Source organism: Gopherus flavomarginatus, chromosome 9 (genome assembly GCF_025201925.1).
Source record: "Gopherus flavomarginatus isolate rGopFla2 chromosome 9, rGopFla2.mat.asm, whole genome shotgun sequence".
NCBI lineage: Eukaryota > Metazoa > Chordata > Testudines > Testudinidae > Gopherus > Gopherus flavomarginatus.
In genome coordinates this window covers 17,634,289-17,657,211 of record NC_066625.1, presented here as the reverse complement: position 1 = coordinate 17,657,211, position 22,923 = coordinate 17,634,289, and the positions used below count along the sequence as shown (strand labels likewise).

Here is a 22,923-nt window from a genome sequence, read left to right as displayed (position 1 = left end):
GGGGGAGGAGGAAGATGGCATGTGTTAAGAAATAGGACAACTGAATGTTAAAACTTGTATTAATTGGCCTTTAGATGAGGCCAGAGGCAGAGTGCGGGGAAGCTGCAGTAACCTTGCAAACTGAGAGACTGATGTAATGTTAATAGTCATAAGGAAAGGTTACATAAAGTCAGGATTGTTTTTCCGGCAGTGGATCCCCTTTGGAAAGCTGTTTAAGTTGGAAATGCTGGTAAAGGTTACAAAGGAAATGAAATACAAATCCGGAATGAATAGAGTTCAGAAAATGATCTTTGTGTTTGGATGATTTATGCCTTTTTGTAGCAACAGGGAATTAGCAATATTATTAAAAAAACAAATTGGCATGAAAAGTGTGGTGACCTAATAGTATTTTACCACAAGAAAATACAATACCATGTTACAACTCTTGTTAAGAGGAAAACACAGAATATAAATGTAGTACCTATGGGATTGCTGAGTCAAAGGAAGATCCTAAGACATGGTTCTGTCAGACCATGTTTCTTGGAAACATCATTAATTTTAGTATCATTCTATCTTGTGATTTACTTACCCTCCTATCCTGAAAAAACAACACTCTCAGTGGTCCCTGAGTAGTGTCATACAAAAAGCATAACTACTTCTCACCCATAGGAACCCTCCTTCTACATGAAAACTTTGTTGCAGATAAATCCCTGCCTGATCCTAGGCATGGGCATTAATTACATCTGTATTTCAGTTTCTGAAATATTATACTAATTCCTGTGGTAAGGGATGGAGGAAACAGAATGGCAATAAATTGGTGGTTAGAAAAGAGTGTGAATGAGGCAATACCTTTACCGGAGCTTCGCTATTGCTGGATCACTCTGAATTTGAGATACTCTTAAACATATTACTATTCCCTCTTACCCCAGAGGTAAACAGTTTCCTAACAAGAGTACAACATTATGAGCATACTAAAGAGCAGGGGTATACTTTATTCCCAGAATTAAACATTTGTTAGTGGGGGCAAAAACCCAGTCGCATTACAACACTAGAAGTAGCTTGGTTTAGGACCAGACTGTGAGAGAACTTTGTTAGGGGAATGGAAAAATACAGACAGAACTTTGCCTTCCACACCTCCATGCAACAGCTTGTACAGTAGCAGTGCTTGCTTTGAGGGAGTATCCTTTGTGCCCCTGGGGGGTGCACAGTGCCCCAAAAGGAGTAAAGGGAAAGAAGGTCTGTGCTCATGGGTTCATTGCTGGTCATGTGAGTGTGTGTGAGAGAGAGTTTGTTTTGTTTTCAGTACATACAGAAAGGATAACAAAGAATTACTGGGAAAGCAACTATGTACTGTTCAAAAAACTCTCTTGGGAATATAAGGCAAATGAGCTATATAATAAATTTAAAAGACTGCAGGAAACTTTCAGGTTTGACCTTGACAGAGCTTAGAGAGACATGATACTTGTGGAAAATTCCAGCCCCATCCTACTAATAACTTTAGATTCAGAGCAAATGCCACTCTGCTGGTATCTGTGGTCTGAGTGAGAATTAGAAATCTAGGGGTCAGCTGTGTGGCTGTCTTTAAAGCTTTCTGTTCTCCACTGTATGTTGACACTTCTTTAGTACCTTGTTTTCTTAGTATGATAGTGGAAAGTCAGAATTTTTGGAAACTAATGTTCTTTTTGGGTACGTCTACACCGCAATAGAAGACCTGTGGCATGGCTGGGGCTGGCCTAGCATAAGCTGGCTTGAGCTGCAGAGCTAAAAATTGCAGTGTAGATGTTTGGGCTCAGGCTGGGGCCTGGGCTCTGAAACCTTCCCCCCCTTCATGGGCTCTCAGAGCCCCAGCTCCATCCTGAGCCCCAAAATCTACACTGCAATTTTTAGCCCTGCGAGCTTGAGACCACTGACCCGGGCTCTGAGACTTGGCGCCGCAGGTTTTTATTGCGATGTAGATGTACTGTCATTATCATTTAGGCGAACCCATCTCACAATGAATATATTAAAATATACAAATTGAAGAGAGAAAGTACAAATATTTTAATAGCAATATAACATAGTCATCCTTAGATTAAGCAAACAAAGGTGTGTTGTGTGGTGGCTGCCCACAATGCGCTTGGATGCCCATAATGTGCTTGGATATATCTGTTACCCGAGGAGAGAACTGCCTACATACTTAACAGGCAACAGTGGCAATAGTTCACTTGGGTCACAGGAGTGAGGGGTCTGGCTTTTCTTTCTTGTGAACTCTCTAGATCCTCTCTTGGTGAATAAAGCAGTGAGGCTGAAAGCATTATCCCACTTACACTTGTTTTGTGTATTGTTCCAGTATGGTGATGCTTCCCTGAATGTTGGGAACAGAGTAGAAATTGTATTTTTAGACAGTCTCCCTCCCCCACCCCCCCCGGCTTAAACTGTATTCATTCCATTCCATTGAAGACTGTCTCCTAATTGCAGGGGAAGGGCCATCCTGCATCAGAAGGGACTGGGGAGGGGTTTCTACTGCTCCTCTTGGTGACCTGAAGAATAGAGAGATTTCTTGTGAAGCTATAGGGTTTGTTTGTTTGTTTTTCAAGAGTGTATTGGAGAGGCAGACTTGTCCCTTTACACCTCTCTTCCCACCCCAAGCCTGCTTTTCTTCTACAGTGGGCACTTACTATGAGTAAACTTCTCCCAAAGATTTCTGCTACAGCAGAGCTTATTGCTATGTCCTACCATATATGTACCATGTCTTGTATATTTTCTAAGTTGGTCACCATGGAATTGGATTCATATGCTGCTACAGTAAAATGAGACTTCACTTTTTGGCCCTATCTAAACTAGGAAATAGGCTGTGTTTGAACCATTCGCAAATGTGCCTTTAAACGTGACTTTACATCTACCATTGACTCAGTTTAGCTCTTGTGTGTCTATGATGTGGTTGACCACAGATTTCCTTTTATGGTTACCATGACTGTTAGACATGTTTTAAAAGGTCTTAAATTATGTTCTACTAGATGCAAGGTTGTGTTTAAAAATACGGTAGCTAGTATGTTTTTAACCATAACCTATTTCCTAGTTTACATATACGCTGTGCATATGAGTATAGATGCTTGGAAGACAGATTGCGATTAGCACCATAGAAATACTTTTAAATAAATATTATTTTTAAATAGATGGCATTTTCCTCGTATTTCTCACTATCCTCTACCAGAGATCATTTGTCTTGCCTGAGTGAATGCATAAGTCTTCCAAGGCCAACTGAAATGCTGCTCTGTGGATTTCTTAGCATGAGGGGAGACTGACTGATAGTGCTGCTGCTGACTCTCCTGAAATGGAGAATATCAGAGCCAGGTGTCACAGTTTCAGGGTAACTGCACCTGTATTCCACCTCCATGGTCCACTCCAGGAGTGCCCAGTGAGGTCTCAAGTCCCCAGCCATTGCTTGTCTCTGGGCAGGGACTCATGACCCACTCCCTTATGAATGGGGGGCTAAAGGCTGCACAGCCACTGTCTGGCACTGTGATATCCCCAGCAAGCCAATCTGCCTAATGGTCAGCGTTGTGCTTTGCTTTCTCTCTGAGGGCTATGGCCAGTGTAGTGCCAGCAGTTACAAATTACCACACAACTCTTTTTAAGCAACCACACTTATTCTTAATGTACAAGCATGATAAAGAAAGCAGTTTTAAAAAAGCAAGCCCTAGAACAGATTGAAATGCACACTGAACATACCAGCAGTCACCCGTCAGTCTCATAGGGTCGTAGTAGGCCAGACTTTCCAACCCTTCTGCAATGGTTGGGGCCTCCCTTGGAGGGAAGGTCCTGTCCGTTTGCTGAATCAGAAAGAAGGCCGTGTCAGTTTAAACTCCTCTCCTTTTATACCAAAGCCCTTTCATTACCAGTTGGTCTTTGGAAAACCCAGTCTGAACCAGTATATGCAAATGTTGCTAGGGGATGGCACCCCACTGCAGGTGTGCCTGAATGATTCACCTTAATCTCCCCTTCTGCTCCACTGTTTTTAGTTCTTGGAGGAGCTGTGGTAACCCACCCCTGCTGAGTTGCATGCAATCACTGACCCACAATGATACATAAACCATTCAAAAACTTAATACAATGTGGTCAAAGATGCTGCATGTGATTGCAATCTCTATCACAGCAGGCATTGTGCAGTGTTCTGTCAAATGATTCTAAAATCTCTAGGGTTTTTTGTATGGCACTTCCCTTTGCTGATTCCATCACTGGCTACCTTTAAATTGGGTAAACACAATTTTGTATCCTCCTGGTAAAGCTTTGTTCCTTTTTCTTTCTTTTCTAGTGTTCTAAACTTCTTTCGGACACAACAGTAATCCAGTTTTATCCAAGTAAATTTGTTCTAATTACAGATATACTTGATACGTTTGGTAAGTACTTACAATGGACCTATAATGGATCCATTTTTATTAATTTTTGTAGTATTATAAAATATTCTAGAAATAGAACCTATAAAGAATTTTAAGGAGTTAACATCAACTGCTTTAAGGATTTAACTTTTACAAAAAATGTAGATAATTTTACACAGTGTTCCCTATCTGATCAGTCAAAAAGATATTAAGTACAAGCCAACCCAGCCGAGAGAGAGAGAGGCGCACACACGTACGTACGTACGTTTCTTTGAACTGTCCTCTCTCCCTTCGCTAGGCTTTAAGTGATTTCTGGTCAGGTTATTGTAACTATGGTTCCTTGAGATCCACTCTCTCTAGCTGTGTCCGTTTTGGCTATTTAAAGATAGTGGTGTGGTTGTAATACTATTAAGAGGGATTTTCAGCTCGTCTGTTAGCCAGCCGTCTTCAAAATACGCAAAGGTCTACCTGTCTCCTCAGTCATCCTTTGATGCTGGAGCACTTATTAATTTCCCTCACCCTCAGACCATCTCAGACTTTCACTTTTTTTCAGCTCCAGGTGCACATCCGTTCCAGGGAGTTCCTAGATAAGTTCCAGGTTGAATTCAGGCTGCTTCTAGGCTTGAAACCTATTGATTGGGGGCACAAATAAACTCATGTTAGATACTGTTGGGGTCAGTTGGCTATCTTGGTGATGCTGGCCTTCTCAGCAGCCTTTAATATGATTGACTGTGGATGGTTGCTTTGGCAATTGAAGGATATAGTTTTTGTGTCAGGAATTGCTCTCCATTAGTTCCTTAGCTATGGAAGTCACTTGCTGGTGATGGATAATGCAGAGTTCTTGCAGGATTTGTCTTATCTATGAGTTCCTTAGCTTATGTCAAAAGCTTCTTAGCAAAGTCAAAGTATCATAAGTATATTGATATTCTGCACATCTTGTCCAGGTTCCTTACTGAATTGTGGTCTGGAGAGATGCTTAGATGACATTGCTGGCTGGACATGTCAGATCTTTCTCATCCTAAACCCATAGTAGGCGGAAGTGTTGCTAGGTACAAAGAATTGTTATGAGGAGTTTCTTCCCTTCCTTGATGCCTTTACTTACTGACTGAACATGTTTTAAAGTGGTGAACTAGGTGAAGATCTCTAGTTATATTTTTGTTTTTATCTTGTAGCAGCAACATAAGCCTTTGTAATTACAGGCTGTGTCAACTAAAGTAATTCCTTAGAATTGCTTCCAGCAGTTCTTCTCCCTCACTTACAGATAGGACAGAATGTACCAGCATGTCTGGTGACTGGATTGAGCAGCTGTGCATGGTGAACTGGTGAAATCATTTTTAAGCTGGTCCTCTTGGGTTTTAAAACTTCTAACGAGGGGGAGCCTGGCAGTATTTTAGAGATTCTCCGTTAATCTTGTCCTGGTGGGTTTCTGCTTTCTGACACTGTCCACTCCTTTAGGATTGGCGATCTCCTTAGGTCAATGGGTGATTGAACCTTAATGGTAGCATCCCCTATGGATCTCCTTCCTCTCTGGGCAGTGTTATTTTTTTTATCCTCTCTATCTCATTTTGAAAACAACCCAAATTAAGTTTTGAGGCAATCTTTTATAACCATGCAGTCTTGTTTCAATTCCATTCTGCCTCTGTATAAGACTCCCTTGAGGCATCCCTAATGTGCCCATCAGCATGGCATCTAAGTGTCTGGCTCAAAATTGGGACACACTTAAATCTATCTGTAAAATACTCTACTCTCCACCCTCCCTTTTATTTATCTGCTAACATTCAAATTACTAGATCTGTTTTTATCATCGGTCCATGAGAGTGCTGTACTTTAGTCCTTGTTTAGTGAAGGAAGGCTTATGCAAAAAGTTGGGTCTTGCAATGTGTTCTGAAACCAAAATGATAGCATGATTGTTTTTTATTGTATTTGGCTTTGTATTGTCCATGTTATGTTTGTCACGGTTTGGTTGGTGCAGTACCTTTAAGTCTCTTTGCCTGGATATGCAAAACACTATATGCTATGTTCTATTAATGATGTTTATATTTTCATTAACTGATTCTTCAGATTTTCATGTGGTTCTCTTATTTGTAACAATTTTAAGTAATATCAAATATTTAACTTAAAATAGTTGACTGTCTCTTTTAATGCTGTGTTTGGGCTCAGAATATTTTTCTGTTTTGTGTTTCTATATTACTAATAAACATGTTTAATTTAGATTCTTAACAAAAATAAATAAGTGTTACTTTGCAGCTTGTTTTAGAAATGTAATAGTAGTCAAACTAACTTCTGAAAGCCAACAATCAGTTCTGTTGCAGGATAATATATTGTTTCACAGAATAACCTTGAAAGATGAATAATCATAAATACATACAATATGTCATAATACAATGAGTACCAGTAAAGTCATGAGATAAACATCATTTGTTATGGCTGTATGAATTACCAGTTGTAGAAAACTAAGGACCCTAGGGAGGAGAATAATTGAGATGATTAAATAGTTGGCTATGTTTTATTATTACATAAACAATTGTCTCAGTTGGCTGTCTTCTCCTAGGGAGAGTACATTCACAACAAATACAAGATTAATTCTATGGAGTTTCAATACTTATTTTGCCTTACAGGTAGATGCTCACACAAATGCAAAAGAAAGAGATATCATTTCAAGGATAACTGGAGATGATGCATCTCTCTGGGTCAGATCTCTAGGTAGTCTATTGCCATCAGTAAAGCATTTTAAATCCAGTAAATCTATTGATATGGCACACATATTAGATTGGGTTTTTGTGAATTATCAACATGATGAAACATTCATCAGCCACTTTAAAGTCTGTGGAAATGCCTTAGAGATTGCCACTAGCCTGGTCTTTGCATGTAAGTCTAAGCAAGCAGGAAAAGAACTGGAAAATATTGTTGTCTGGACACAGTTGCTTTTTAAATCCTTATTCGATAATATAAATGTTTTATGCTTAAAACTTCCTGATTCTCTGTTGAGGTATAAATAATAACCCTCTCTTAAAGCTCTTGGAGGGAGGAAGAGGAGGTAGTGGTGGAGGAAGTGGTTTGCTTAATGGCCATAACAGTAAGCAAATTTAGGATGAGTTGGAAAATGTAAAGTTGTAATTTCACTAACTTTAAATCATTATATTCCCAGTCAGATCCAATGCTTGGATTTGCAGATAGTAGCAGGATATTGCTCTTTTCAGTGTCTTATGCCCTGCCTCCCTTCTGGAGCCATCTCATTTGACTCTGTTTTTAGTTGTCAGGAAACAGAATTAGGGCTCAGTATTTAAACACAGTTCCAGTTAAGCCAGCTTCTAATGCAGTATGGATGGGCATTTCTAAGTTTGAACATGATTTGACTCCATCAGCTCACTAACTGGCTTAGCTAGGACAAAGTTCAAACACAGTTCATAGCTCTATTGTAGATGCGAGGGAGCCGCCTTTGACACAGGGCAGATGGGAAGCTCTTAATTTTCCCTTACTATACTTTCATATTCTTTTAATTCACGAAGAAACCTGATTCCTGAGATCAAGAAGGAGATTCTCATTAATTAAATTAGGTGCTCTGTTTATCCACTCCATAATTAGTAAGTAGGACTCCAAAAGTAGGTGAGTTAAACATTTAGGCAAACAATAATACAGACAGATGAGATTAGGTACATCATTCTTCAAACAATGCTGCAATGGAAACGTTTTATATAAAAAAAAATCTAAACACATTTCTTTAAATTTCCAGAAGGAAAAAGGTGCACTTTCTTTGTGTGTTTAACAATGAGAGGCTAAAACAAAACTATGGGAAAGGTCAGGATCTCTAAACTTTGAAATCTAAAACTATTATCTTAAGTTAAAATAGTGTGTTACGTAATGTTTCAGGAAATTATCACTCTCTCACCTAATGGCTTCCTAAACCTTAACAATATTTCATTCCATCTCTTCCTGTATGTGGAAGAGTTGAACTATAAAAGCTTTCTTTAATTAGATATAGACTATGAAATGATCAAAATGTTTTTGCTGAATTATTTAATCTAATTGATTAACAATTATTAATAAAAATAATCTTGGATTTCTTTAATAGTATGGAACTGATTTATTACAGCCTTTAAACTTGAAACATATTGCTGGTGTTTAACAGGATGTGCTGTGACACAGATGCAGTTGTTTTTCCAGGTTTTATTTCCCCTTTGTCTTTTTCTACTTATTCACAGTTGCTAACAATAATACAGGATCCCAGCTCAGTGAAGAGAGGGGCACCAAAAGTTATTTCCTGGTCAATAATCTGACCTATCCACTACCTCTGCTCTTAGTAGAACTAAGCCAGGGAAATTACAGCATGCAAAATCCTCAGTGCATCCTTCAAATCTCTCAGATTCACTAGATGGCAGCATAATATAATGGAGTTCAAGGAAGTCTTTGCAGATGAAATTCCTGGACCCTGTAGAAAACAATCGTTATTTCAAAGTTTGCATTTTACAATTTGCTAAAGATTAACTTCTTATTTTCTTGGCAGGAAAACTAGTATATGAAAGAATTTTATCCATGTGTCTGGATAATCGCGGCTCTTTACCAGGTAACTTTGTGCCAGCCTTGTGCTATTCTTCTTGTAGAGATGTGTAAATTTACCATGTTTACCAAGCGAAGTTTGGGATTGTGAGGAATTTCAAAAAATTCAGTTTTGCTTCCAAGCTTTATAAAAGAAAAACACATGGGAAGACTTTAGTGCATACCTCAGTTCCTATGGGGGAGAACTAGAGTTTTTAAGTGGGGCCAAGCCAGTGGTGCAGTAGAAAAATATTACCTGGTTAATGTCCTCTGAAAAGAAATCAGGCTGCTCGTGTTTGCTGAGTTTGGATTTAGTTGCTGTTCCTAGTTTTTAACATGTCAATAACAGGTTACTTTAATCACTCCCACAACTTTACATAAATTTACTTCCTAACTATAGATAACCCAACATAAAACTTGTCACAGTAAAATGTACTCGTTTCCAGTTTTAATGATTCTGAACATTAGCAAGGTTTGTTTGTAGGGCAGGGAGGATGTGTAACTTCTAGGGCAGGAGGAAGTGAAAGATAACAGTTGGGAGACAGCTAGGGTGGGACTACTATTCCCGCTCACTCCAGTCCTAAAACAAGGGAAAAAACCTTTTGTCCTCTTTCTTCCTCATATTCTCGTATCCTACAGTTTTTCAGCATGCTTATAACATGGTTTTATCTGTCTGCACAGACAAAAAATAAACCAAATTACCACACTGTTTGGCCACAACCATGTTTAAATATGGTTATTTTCATGTTGTAGATGAGCCCCTGCAAATTTCGTTATAAAATAAAAGTATTTACCTTTGATTTCATCACAAACAGCTTGCAACACTAAACCGGTAGCATCATGAGAAACAAGTCAGTAATAATATTTTCTTTGGTGAGCTTTCTTTTTTTCTCGTTGCTATTTAACACTCCACCCCCTAAGGACAGCTCTCTCTGGGTGAAGCAAGAGTCAAAATATTTTGGAAAGAAATCTCTACCAGCAATGATATCAGGAATGAAATTTTCCAGTAACCTACATACCCACTCACAATTTCGTATGCAGAACCCTGCCTTGAGCAGCTGTATGAAATGAGAACAAAGTCATTGGTATTTGTACTCATTCTTTCTGTTCCAATAAGGTTAGAACTTCTGATTTAGCACCAGAGTTCTCTGCCTCCAGGAAACCAAACTACAGTGTAGCTCTTGCTCATTGAAAGATACCTGAGTTATATTTATCTGTGAGGGCACAATTGCAATGCTTTTGTGCAATGAATTTAATTTGTTCAGTATTTGCTAATGAGACCAATATATTATAGAAAAGAACCTGTCAACAAAGCTGATTTTCCTTTAAGTGGTAATCATTGCCTCTTTAAGCAGATGATCAAAGTGTATTTCCAGTATCAGAGGGGTAGCCGTGTTAGTCTGGATCTGTAAAAGCAGCAAAGAATCCTGTGGCACCTTATAGACTGTTAGTCTGTTAGTCTATAAGGTGCCACAGGATTCTTTGCTGCTATTTCCAGTATGTTCAAGATCACTAATTCTGTGATGACTTTTTGCTATAGTTTGAGGGATTAGCATTTTGAGAGTTGTGTTAATAACTGTGTTTGAGTTAGCACTATTTTTAACTGGCTTGGCAACTACAGCACACTTGAAATAAAGACGTCATATTCCCATAGTGCTGTGTTATGTAAAAGGCCTCTAGCTGTGGGGGGTGGGGAATTGCACTGTTTCTCTACAATTTTGACACAGGCTTAGTGTTCTGAGGAACAACAACAAGCACAGCAGCAGAATAATAAGTAGAAATGGAAAAGAAAATTCTGCTACCAGTCAATTTCATTAAAATGTTTTTGCTTGTACGTGTATTTCCTGGTTCCTGACAGAAAGGCATGCAGATTATGGATAGAACTTTGTTCCTTCACCATTGTCTCTAAAATTGTAAGTCCAGTGGACAAAATTGGGGGAAGAAAAAGCAAAGGTCAACCACTGCTTGCTTAATATTGACTAATACATACCTTGGAGTGAGAAATATCTGTCTAAAGCTGTGTAGACAGAGAAGAGCCCTTTGAAATACTTTACATATACTGCAAAAAGCTGATTCATCAAAAGGTGTAAATTACAAAGATTGAAATATAAACAGACACAGAACAGAGAATGAAGTCTTCTCCCCTGAGAGGACTGTGCCTGTGCTTTTTAAGATTACTAGGTTGGTGAGATGCCACTTTTTAAATGGTTTACTGTGAAACATCAGGATGCAAATTAAACAGACAGCAAGCTCCAAATGGGGTGGTTATGCAAATAAAGGTTCTGGTCTTACTGCAAATTACTGTTAAGATTGCTTTGAGTTAATGGTAACAGGGACAGACTCATAGTCTTCAAGGGTGGTCACAATCTTGCACGTATCTTGGGACCCAGTGGAAGATCTACACTGAGGACTTCTGGGTTTGGGGCCCTTCACCTGGTAAGTCCTAGCTCAGTGCCAAAGATTCTCCTTCCTCCTTCTCCCCCCACTTTTTAAATAGGATGATTCTGGGTGGAGATAGGAAGGCCAGAGAGAGAGAGGCTGGATAATACTGCAACATAGAAATTATAGAAATGTAGGGATGGAAGGGACCACAAGAGATGTCTAGTCCATCCCCCCTATGTCAAGGCAGAATTACGTATGCCTATGCCATCCCTGACAGTTTGTCTAATCTTTTCTCAACTATCTCCAGTGACAGAGTTTCCACAGCCTCCACACTTAACCTGTTCCAGTGTTTAACTATCCTTAAAGTTAGAAAGATTGTTCTTAATATCGAACCTAAATATCCTTTGCTACAAATTAAGCAGATTACTTCTTGTTCTCCCCTTAGTGCACACAGAAAACAATTGATCACTGTCCTATATAACAGCCCTTAACAGATTTGAGTATTTTTATCAGATCCCCACTCATTCTTCTGTTCTGTAGGCTAAACATGCCAGTTCTTTCAACCTTTCCTCAGAGGTCAGGTTTTCTAAACCTCTTATCATTTTTGTTGCTCTCCTCCAGACTGTCTCGAGTTTTTTCACATCTTTCTTAAAGTGTGGCACCCAAAATTGGATGTAGTGCTCCAGCTGAGGCCTCACCCGTGCTGAATAGAGCAGAACTATTACCTCCCGTGTCTTAAATGTAACACTGCTGTTAACACCTCCCGGAATATTTGCATTTTTTGCAGCAGAATCACATTGTTGACTCACATTCAGTGCACATATATCTACGTCTGTTGCCACTTTCTGTATCCAAGATTTGTTGGGAGGGAAGTGGAGAGTATTCATCTTGTATAAGCACAAATATAGGTATCAGCGAAAGGATGGGGTCTGGAATTATCCGTCACTAGTTAGCATTTCCCATGAAGCTGAATTTGGTTAAGAATTTTTCACTTTTTGCTACAGCTCTCAAATTTAATAGTGGCAGTATTATGAGGCTTCCATTTCTAGATTATTAAGCACTCCATTGGAATATAGACATTTCCTTGTCAACATTATTATTCGAAGTGTGTCAAAGGGTGCCTTTCCTTGAAATGTGGAGTATTCCACCAATACTTGGCAATGCAGCTGCCACACAGAGCAAGTCTGTTTTCTTTTTTTTTTTTTTAACTTTATGTCAGTAATGATGAAACTGTCTGAAAGTATTGTGTGCCAATGGTGGAAAACCAGAAGGTTTTGAGGATACTTTAAAAATGAAACTATAGGGAATCTTACAAGTAAATTTGTAAGACCTCAGACAGAGACCTCAGTCAGTCAGGAACACTGCATATTCATTGTAATGTGTTTGTAGATCTTGGTCCTTAAGTGTTAGGTTTGCTTGTTGGTTTAGAACTTTGACTCTGGGTGTTTTGCTTCTGGTAATGTTGGTTGATGTTTTGCAAATTATTATTTTTTTTTATACACCTGAAGTAAGCTAGGCAACATCTCTGTTAGATGAGTAAATTCAGACACAGAAGTTCAGTGGCTTGTCTGAAGTCACACGCTGGGCTCGTGTCCTATCTGGCAATAGAGCTCAGGAGTTGTGACTGCCAGTCACAGTTTTTGGCCACATTCCCTCCCTAATTAATTTAATTTTAACCAACAGGATTTCAGTACGCAGGTTAAGAAAGTTTGGAGTGTAGCCCAGTGGGCTAACTTGTCTTTATTATATTAACTGCTTTATATTCTGCTTTTATTATATTCAATAGTAATTCAAGGACCCTACAGGCCTGTATACTGTAAGATAGGAGTGAGGAACCTTTTTTTCTATTGGGGCCACTGACATGCAGAAAAAAATCAGTCGTGGACCCCACACAGCCTGTGGAGGGGCACGGAGGCTCAGGGATTCCCGCCACAGCAAGGGGAGCCAGCACTCATGGCTCCAGCACCATGGTAGGGGTGAGTGGGGAGGTTCGGAGCTTTTCCTAGGCTCCGGGGTGGGGCCAGAAATGAGGGGTTCAGGGTGTAGAAAGGGGCTCCAGGCTGGGGCATAGGGTTGGGGTGTGGGAGGGGACAAGGGCTCCTGCTAGGGGTGTGGGCTCTGGGGTGGGCCTAGGGATGAGGGGATTGGGGTGCTGGAGGGGGCTCTGGGCTGGGGCCAAGGGATTTGGAGTGTGGGAGCTGACTCAGAGTTGAGATTGGGGTGCAGGAGGAGGTTTAGGGTGTGGGCTCCGAGAGGGAGTTTGTGGGAAGGGATTCTGACCTGGGGTAGGGGCTTCAGGGTGCGAGCTCTGGCCGGCGCTTACCTCAGGCGGCTCTCGATCGGTCGCGCAATGGTGCTAAGGAGGCTTCTTGCCTGCCCTGGCTCTGTTCTGTTCCCAGGAGTGGCCCCCATGTCCAGCCCCTAGGCAGAGGGGCCAGGCGACTCTGTGCGGTGTGTGCTGCCTGTGCCCGCAGGTGCCGTCCCCACAGCTCCCATCGGCCATGCTTCCTGGCCAGTGGGAGCTGTGGAGCCAGCACTGGGGATGGGGGCAGTGTGCAGAGCTTCCCTGATCACCCCAGCGCCTAGGGGCTGCAGAGACGTGTGTTGTTTCTGGGAGCTGCATGGAGCTGATTGGACTTTCAACAGCCTGGCAACCCCAGCTTCCCCTTGCAGCAGGGTGAGCCGGCACTCATGGCTCCAGCCCTGCAGGGGGTGCTGAGACCTGGGGCTTCCGGCCCACAGTGCGGAGACTTGCCACGGCCCAGATAAAATGAAGACGCAGGCTGGCAAGTTAGCATAAGGCTTGAGGCCTGTGAACTTTGAACAGATAAGTGGCCCATCTGAAACCCCAAGTATTGAGGGTTGACAGGTTCTTGTCCCAAGATCGGACCTGGTGTTTATTCAAATTATTGTATAGTTGGGAACCCCGATGTGCACAGTTGCAACATTCACACTATAGGAACTCCTCTATATTTACAAATAGTTTATTACTATATTTACCACAGTCACAAACACCCAACTCAGTAAGATAGATAAAGTTGCTGCAAAATGTACATCTGCACATCCATATACTCATACCATGTTAGCCATCTATGATCATCTTCCTCGTCACCATCACCTTCCCCCTCATTACCAGTGGCCATTTCTGGCACCTCCCAAAGACTACATCTCCTTCCGCTTCTAGGCTGCGATGCCACTGTTTGATGCATATTCAGTAGGGGATTTTCCCCTTTTTCCTTATTTGTATGTCCTCACCTTACTAATGTTGGAGTGTCCTCCGAACGGTTAGTATATAAGTGATTTCAATTTTTTATTATATACATCAATTCATTACCATGGCCCTCTTGTGGTTAGGTATCTGCAGATGTAGCTCATGTACCTGTTATTAATCAGCTAAGAAAAGTAGAAGTAGTATACTAGAGACAAAGAAACAAAGAAAAGAAACAGCTGAGGAAAAAGAGGAAGTCCCTGGTGAGTTGCAGTATTTCTGACTGAGAGATTAGTTAAATTAGTTCCTGTCCCGCGTAGGGAGATTGTTCCTGTGTGCCCATCGGGGTCCCATCTGTGGGTGCTAATCTGTAGCCCGATCTGTAGAGTTACGTATTAATTGTATTAATTTCTTAACAATCCCCAGTTATCTCTTTGAGGGTTGACGGGGGCAACACTTGTTCTTGTCACAGTCCCACTACTCAAAAAGTGAGATTCTTAGGCTTCTACAGGGGAGGAGGTTAGGGTTGCCAAGTGTCCAATTTTTTGACCAGAAAGCCCAGCTGAAAAGGGACCCTGGCGGCTCTGGTCAACACTGCTGACCAGACCATTAAAAGTCCGGTTGGCGGTGCAGGTAGGCCCCATACCTGGCTCCATGCCACTCCTGGGAAGCTGCCGGCATCTCCCTCTGGCTCCTAGGTGGAGGGGCAGTGACGGGGGCTCTGTGCACTGCCCCAGCACCAGCTCAGCAGCTCCCATTGGCCAGAAACCGTGGCCAGTGGGAGCTGAGGGGGTGATGCCTGTATGCATGGGCAGAGCCATATGGTCGTGCCTCCGCTTGGGAGCTGGAGGGAGTTGTCACTGCTTCTGGGGAGCCCACATCCCAACCCCCCCCCTCCTGCACCCTAAACCTCTCATCCCCCTGCACCACCCCAGAGCCCGCATTCGGAGCCCTCATCCCTGCTGCACCCCACCCCACTGCACTTCAACCCAGTGAAAATGAGTGAGCGAGGGTGGGGGAGAGCGAGCGACGGAGGGACGGGGGAATGAAATGAGAGGGAGTGGGATCTTGGAGAAACGATGGGGCAGGGGATGGGGCACTTTGGCAACCCTAGAGAAGGTGAGTGTAAGGAGCGGGAGCATGCGAGGAGACAAAAGCAGAGAGGACGATAAAGAACACTATTTCTCAGCTCTTCCGTATGAGAATTTCATAGGAGTTACATGTCTAGCTCTAAAATAATAACAGTGTATATTATGAGCTATTGGGTTGACATCAGGAATTAGACCAAATGAAATAAATCAATATTACTACAAAATAGAAGTGGAGCTCTGGGAACCCAGCGTTGCTACTCACTCTAAGTTTGCAGTCAAGCAGTTGTCTGTATTGCTGGAAAGGAGATCCTAGAATTACTTTGTCCAGTTCATTACCGTATGTTTAACTTCTTTTTAAAAGGAAATACTCAATGTGCCATTTTAAATAAATGTAACTAATGTAATTTAATTCAGAACTAAATGTAATATGCTTGGCTCTGGCTTTGTTTCTGCAGATAATTTTACTCCAGAAAGTGTTAATGATACTGCCAAAGAAACCTGTTTAAACTGGTTCTTCAAGATTGCTTCAATCAGAGAGCTCATTCCCAGATTGTATCCTTTTCAAATGAGTTTGACTGTCAAAATGGTACACTATTATGGCTGAAGTTTTGAAAGGAATTAAAGTAATATGAGAACATAGTGAAGTTTATGTTGACAATCTAAACAATAATCATCACCTCAGGTTTTAGTTTGAAAATATGTCTATCTTACGTGTTTATATGCCCCCCATCACAACAGTATTTGAATACCTCTTGAATGTATTTATCTTCACTAACACCCCTGTGAGGTAGTGAAGTACTGTTATTTCCATCTTTTTAACAGATGGGGAACTAACTGAGGCACAGAGAAGCTAGGTGATTTGACCCAGGTTATACAGTCAGATTTTAGTAGAGCAGGAAATTGAACCTCAATCTCCCAAGACATAGGTTAGTACCCTAACAGCTGGACCATTTTTCTCTTCAGAATAAGAAGGCAAATGGAGCTCACAATTGTTTTATTATAATTGTATGATTTTTGTTACTATAGTGTCTGTCCAAGACTCCATTGTGTTGGGCACTATCGAAACAGAACAAATCCCTGCCCCAGGTTTTGCATTGAGAGTGAATTCCAACTTGGACTAAATCTTAATTGTGTAGTAGTTGAATCAGAAATCCAAGTGTCTATAGGGTTTTAATGGTAACACAGACCTGTTAACTTCCAAAATTTCAGGTAACTTCATATTGAGCTTATCCTCCCAGCCCTTCCTTCTCCCTGTTTATATTGACCCCTTTAGTTTTGTTTGGATTTTGAGCTTTGAAGTTTTTTCAAATTCCTTGAATCATGTGGTACTGTAGCCTGACAGGGGCAGCTCTAGACATTTTGCCGCCCCAAGCATGGAGGGTCCGCTGGTCCCACGGCTTCAGCGGACCTCCCGCAGGTGTGCCTGCAGGAGGTCCGCTGAAGCCACAGGACCAGCGGATCCTCCACAGCCAAGCCGCTGAAGGCACTCTACCTGCCGTCCTAGCGGCTACCGGCAGAGTGCCCGCGGTGACTTGCCACCCCAGGCACGCGCTTGGAGCGCTGGTGCCCGGAGCCGCCCCGGTAGCCTGAGTGCCTTGGTGGTGGGGCGTGGCAGCACATAATGATGATGGTTTATTAAGTTGAGTTTACATGCTATAAACTGGACATATTTGAAAACTAAATGGGAAACCTATAAAAGCCACAAAACATAGTAGTACAGCTAACGATATTAGGTGTTAGAATACCCTTGCCATGTGGTGCCCAAGAGAAATTAATTTCATAGTCAGGGAGTTGTCACAGTTCAGGGCAACTGTACCTGTATTTTCCCTCAGTGGTTTAGCAAGGGCATGGCACCCACTCTTGGCCTTCAACTCCCCAGCTGTTTCCTCTCTTGGGTGGAGACGTGTGTCCGTGTCCCTCTCCCCCTTCTGACTGGGATAGTCTCAGGTTGCACAGTTCCCCTGCCTTCACTATGTAATTCCAGCACAGAAAGGTTGCACAAGGGTACCTGCTTGCTCTTCAGAGATGGATAACAATGTAATTGTTACAGAGATGTTACCATGCAGCTCTTTCTAAGCAAGCGTACTTTATTCTTACGATATGAAGCATTACAGAGCAGTCATCTTAAAAACAATAAAAGAATTTACATGCACAATAATAAGCTTACCAGAGTTCATCCCAGCTCTCACATGGGCTCTGGCAAGTCCAGTCTTTTAATACCCCATCCAAGGGTCATCCTTATGGTGAATGATGAAATCTCAAAATCCTAATAACCGGTTCCCTACTGGGTCCTCGGTGGTGGTGGGGTCTTCACTCAGTCCGGATAAAGAACCCGCAGCCGAAATCCTGGAGCAAGTGAAGACATGCGTGCACACCCCCCCCCCCCCGCTGCAGTGCCGCCAAAGACCCAGTAGGGAACTGCGCAGTGAGTACAAGCGCCATGTGCCTGTCACCCCCCCATCCGACCCCAACCCACGTCCTGCCCCCCTCAGAACCTGCAACCCATCAACCCCCCCCCACTCCTTGTCCCCTGACCACCCCCTCCTGAGACCCCCCCACCCTGACAGCCTCCCAGTACCCCACCCCCTACCCAGTTTACCCCACTCCCTGTCCCCTGACTGCCCCAACCCCATCCACCACCCCGAAAGACCTGTGGAACTCCCACGACTGCCCCCCCGCCCCCTCCAACCACTCCCTGCCCCTAATCCAACCCCTCCTACCAGCCCTGGCCCAGCCCCCTTACCATGCTGCTCAAAGTGGCAGGAGCTGCACAGCTGCCCAGAGCGCTGGTGCCAGCAGTGTGGCGCGCTGGCTCTCTGCGAGGCGGGGAAGCAGAGGAGGGGCCGGGGGAGCCTCCCCAGCGGAGAACTCAGGCGGGCCGGAGAGGATGGTCCTCCGGGCCGGATGTGGCCCACAGACCGGAGTTTGCCCACCCGCCAACCCTGGTTCTACAGCGACTTCTAAATTTAATAACCGGCTCTTGCGAACCGGTGCGAAGCGGCTGCAACTCACCACTGCTTATGGTTAAAAGTTCATCAGAGCATCCCGACTCAGAACAAGCCCCCAGTCTTATGAGGCCTCATAGGCCAAGTCTTTACAATCCTCCCCTAAAGACTGAGGCCCCTGCGTGGACCAGGAGTCCTTTTGCTGGAGCAGGAAGAATGCTAGAGACAGATTAACCCCTCCCCAGACTTTATCCAAAAGTATTTCTTTTGTCTGTTAGTCTCTGGAGAATCCAGTTTGAACCAGTATATGCATCTCTCTTCAGGGGCTGACTTCAAAGGGTAGACAATGGAAGAAGTACATTAGCATTCCTCCCCCCTGTTAGAAAAGGTACATACACTGCCATGTAGGATTGCCAACTTTCTACTTGCACAAAACCAAATACCCCTGCCCAGCCCTTCTTCTGAGCCCCGCCTCTTCGAGGCTCCACCCCTACTCCCTCCCTCTGTTGCTCACTCTCCCCACCCTCACTCGTTCATTTTCACAGGGCTGGCTCAAGGGGTGTTGGGTTGTGGGAGGGGGTGAGGGCTCTGGTGGGCTAGGCATGAGGGATTTGGGGTGTAGGAGGGGGCTGAGGGGTTTGGAGTGTGGGAGGGAGCTCTGGGCTGGGGTAGGGGGATGCAGTGTGTGAGGGCTCTGGATGGGGGTGCAGACTCTGAGGTGGGGCTGGAGATGAGGGGTTGGGGTATAGGAGGGTGCTGTGGGCTGGCGCCAAGGGGTTTGGATGATGGGAAGGAGATCAGGGCTGGGGCTTGGGCATGGGTCGGGGTGGTGAGAGGAGGTCAGGGATGCAGGATCTGGATGGTGCTTACCTGAAGCAGTTCCTGGAAGCTGTGGCATGTCCTCCGTCTGGCTCCTACACGGAGGTGTGGCCTGGTGGCTCTGCGTGCTGTCCTGTCTGCACACGCTGTCCCCACAGCTCCCATTGGCTGTGGTTCCTAGCCAATGGGAGCTGCAGAGCTGGCGCTTGGGGAAGGGGCAGTGTATGGAGCTGTAGGTACTGGAGAGGGGACATTCCGCTGCTTCTGGAAGCCGTGTGGAGCCTGCCTTAGCCCCACTGCACTGCTGACTGGACTTTTAATGGCCTGGTCAGCAGTGCTGACTGGAGCTGCCAGGCTCCCTTTTCGACTAGGCATTCTGGTCAAAAATTGGACACCTGGCAACCCTACTGCCACAACAACACATTAATGTACATATAGTATGTCCCAAATGGGCTTAAATGAAACCTTATTGAATTAGGGCTATCTTTAATTCCATAAGGTTGGTTCAGTATATTACAGGATATTTTCAGTCTGTCACGGGAGTAGTTTTGTTTTTCTTAAAAGGAGTACATCTTAGAATTTTTTTCCTTAACTTGGTTTTGTTGCAGCTATGTGGAAGCAGCAATATTGAAATGCAACAAGTTTCTGTCCAAAACGTAAGGCTAACATGCAGTTAATAAATATGGACAGCCAACAAATGGGTACATGTTAAAGTAGTATGTAGGGAACTAAGTATGCAAGTTCCATTATCAGTAATGGCAGGAATCTTCTGTGCTTTTGGAGGGGGCAATATTGATTGCTTTGGGCTCCTGATACGAATTCCATCAAGGTAAAATATTAGCACAGGTGGTGACATACTGATGCATCCACTCAAAGCACTTGCATAACTGTAGTCTGAATGGAAGGTCAAGCATTTTGGGGGGAGGAGGTGTGTTTTACAAAACTAAAAGGAAAGCAAAATTGATGGGAGGTGGCTGAAGGTAAAAGAGAGGGTAACACAGCGAGAGAAATAGATAGGTCAGTAACCAGGCTAAAGTTAAGGTGGGGAAACAAGGCAGAGGCAATGAGCCCGGAAAGTAGTAGGGAATAAGCTCCAAGCAGAACTGAATCAATATTATTTTAAAAATAGCCCTTCAAGACTAATGGGCCTTTTCAGTGAATTGCTAAAATGAATACTATAGTCTCAATGGCTCTACAACGATAGCTTGATTATTTTTGGGTCTCCCAGTATGGGTCTGATCACACTTGTGCCAGTGCAGGTGTGTGTTGGAGGGGCACGACGTGCATGCAACAGCTTTGTGGGGAGTCCCTCCTTATAACCATAGTAGGTGAAATTGGGAGTGAAGTGCAGCCAGTGGATCTGTGACTGACTAGGAGATTCCCTGGCCATCATAGATCAACTGCCTCTGAGGCTTTTGGGCTGCTGCATCCCTGAGACTGCACTGCAACCAGAGAGAAGCTCCAGTTTCTCCAGTCTAGAGGAAAGGCTTCTTTCCTTCCATCAGTCCCCCAGCTCTTTGCAACTCTCCAGTACATAGCCTGGCTGCTCCTAAGGCAAGTAGCATAATTCATGTCTAATATGTTACTTAGAGGACATTTTACTTAGTGACATTTTACTTCTAAATTAGACTTCGTGCTAATATGACTTTCCTTGGTTCCTCGAATTCTTGCTCCGATGTAAATTTAATAGTGCAGCCTTTCAAGTTATAGTATGTGTTGTGGTGCTCTGATCAATTCTTAAACTTCAACATTTAATTTTTTAACAATCTTAACAGGGGAATTTCAGAATGTCTCCCGCGACTAACGACTATGATTAGAGGAATTGGAGATCCACTGGTTGCAGTCTATGCAAGGGCGTACCTGTGCAGGGTAGGCTACCATTTAACATTATTTAAAGTGAGCTTGTATCAATGGTATATTTCTCTCTTACTGCAGCCTCACCTGCCATTAAAGGAAGATTTTAATCAGGGCCGCCCGGGGGTGGGCAAGTGGGGCAGTTTGCCCCAGGCCCCGCAGGGGCCCCCACAAGAATTTTTGGGGCCCCTGGAGCAGGGTCCTTCATTCGCTCCGGGGCCCCTGGAAAACTCTCGGGACTGGGGCTGCCAGAGCTTCTTCCGCTCTGGGTCTTCAGCAGCAATTCGGTGGCAGGGGGCCCCCCGCTGCAGGTCTTCAGGGGACTTCGGCGGGTCCTGGAGCGGAAGGACCCCCTGCCGCCGAAGACCCCAGGCCCCCTCAGTCCTCTGAGCTGCCTGATTTTAATTAGTGGCCACTTTTCTCTGACCTAAAAAGCGTTTCTGTTCCTCCTCTTAGAAAATTGCAAGATAGGATAGCTTTTCCATTATAATCACAATTTGAAAACCTGCTGCATAATTGCCTATAATAATCATAGTAATTAAAAACTAATTTTCCAAGCTTGTCCTGCCAGTACTCCCTCCTGAGGGAAGAGGAAAATTGGGGACTGAGTCATAAAGAAAGCTTGTAGCTTTCTGGTATTAGACTGCTATATGAGTGCTAAGCATGGCTTCATGGCTTTTCAGAGGTACCATACAAGCTTTCATTCTACTTGAATTCATAGTCTCCCTGTTCATGCCATGAGAGCATCTGCTTTTGGAGGATGGCTTGATGAGTTTCATGATGAGAAAGAGTTAATTTTATGTTGTGTTTTAAAAAGTAGGGGATTGCATCTTGCGTAGACTGAGCTTATTACATGCACTAGCGGCTCCTTGGTTTCCCCTATAAGCTCCCTGTGTGCCACTCTCCCTTCCCCTCTATTTCAGGGACTTGCTGCAACTCCCTCCAATCACCGCCCACCAAGGCTTTTGTGTGCACCCTAAATCCCCCTCCTCCCTCCATGTTAGGTGCTCTGTGTGCCCCTCCTTCCCTCATATAAGGGCCTCCCAATTTTCCACATAAGGGAGTTCTGTATTCCCCCATTCCAGGAATCCCATTCTTCCCCCTATGGCAGTGGTTCCCAGACCGGGGTTCGCGAAACGTTACAGGAGGTTCTCGGGGGAAAAAAATTCCCTAATGACGGACAGAGCTGTTCCTAAGAACCCCAGGCAGCACTGGGCCAGCAACCTGGAGCCCCTGGACATCCAAGAGCTAAGCAGATTGAAGCAAGCATATCTATCACACTGAGGAGATGTAAACTTCAGGACTCCTTATAAGAAATGGAAAGGGAGGTGGATATTTTTTGCTGTTTTTAAACTTAAATAGGCAGCTAGTATTGTTTTTAAAATTATTATAAAGAACAAGTTTAAGCTTCGTTGTAACGTGCGTTGTTTGCCTGGACTGCTCAAGCCCTGAATGCTTGTGTAGGAGGAACTCTTTGAGTTGGCTTCTTAAATACCGTCATGTTGCTTCACATCTGATGCTCCTTGATGAGACTTAGGAGCCTTGTCTCATAACAGGCTTAGTCAAAGTGATACAAGCTACAGAAGTGAGGTCTTAGAAGAGTGTTGCTGTTTTAATAATGTAATAAAAATACTGTGATAAATAATAATAGTGTGTAATAAGCATGTCATAAAAACAAATTTTATATTTTCAAGATCACTGCTTTTATAATTTATACTTGGGTAAAGGAGAAAATCCCTGGAAATATTCAT

The 22,923-nt window shown here is 43.4% G+C and overlaps 1 protein-coding gene across 3 annotated transcripts in view; it reads left to right on the top strand.

The window, feature by feature from the left end:
• The window catches only part of VPS35L (VPS35 endosomal protein sorting factor like), a 115,849-nt gene that overhangs the window by 22,507 nt on the left and 70,419 nt on the right, over nucleotides 1-22,923 (top strand). For all 3 annotated transcript variants that reach the window (XM_050968718.1, XM_050968719.1, XM_050968720.1), the window contains 5 exons: nucleotides 4,274-4,358; nucleotides 8,842-8,901; nucleotides 16,010-16,106; nucleotides 19,927-19,974; nucleotides 21,094-21,187. In XM_050968718.1, coding sequence (XP_050824675.1) covers nucleotides 4,274-4,358; nucleotides 8,842-8,901; nucleotides 16,010-16,106; nucleotides 19,927-19,974; nucleotides 21,094-21,187 — 384 coding nt within the window. The remainder of the gene's footprint in view (nucleotides 1-4,273; nucleotides 4,359-8,841; nucleotides 8,902-16,009; nucleotides 16,107-19,926; nucleotides 19,975-21,093; nucleotides 21,188-22,923) is intronic.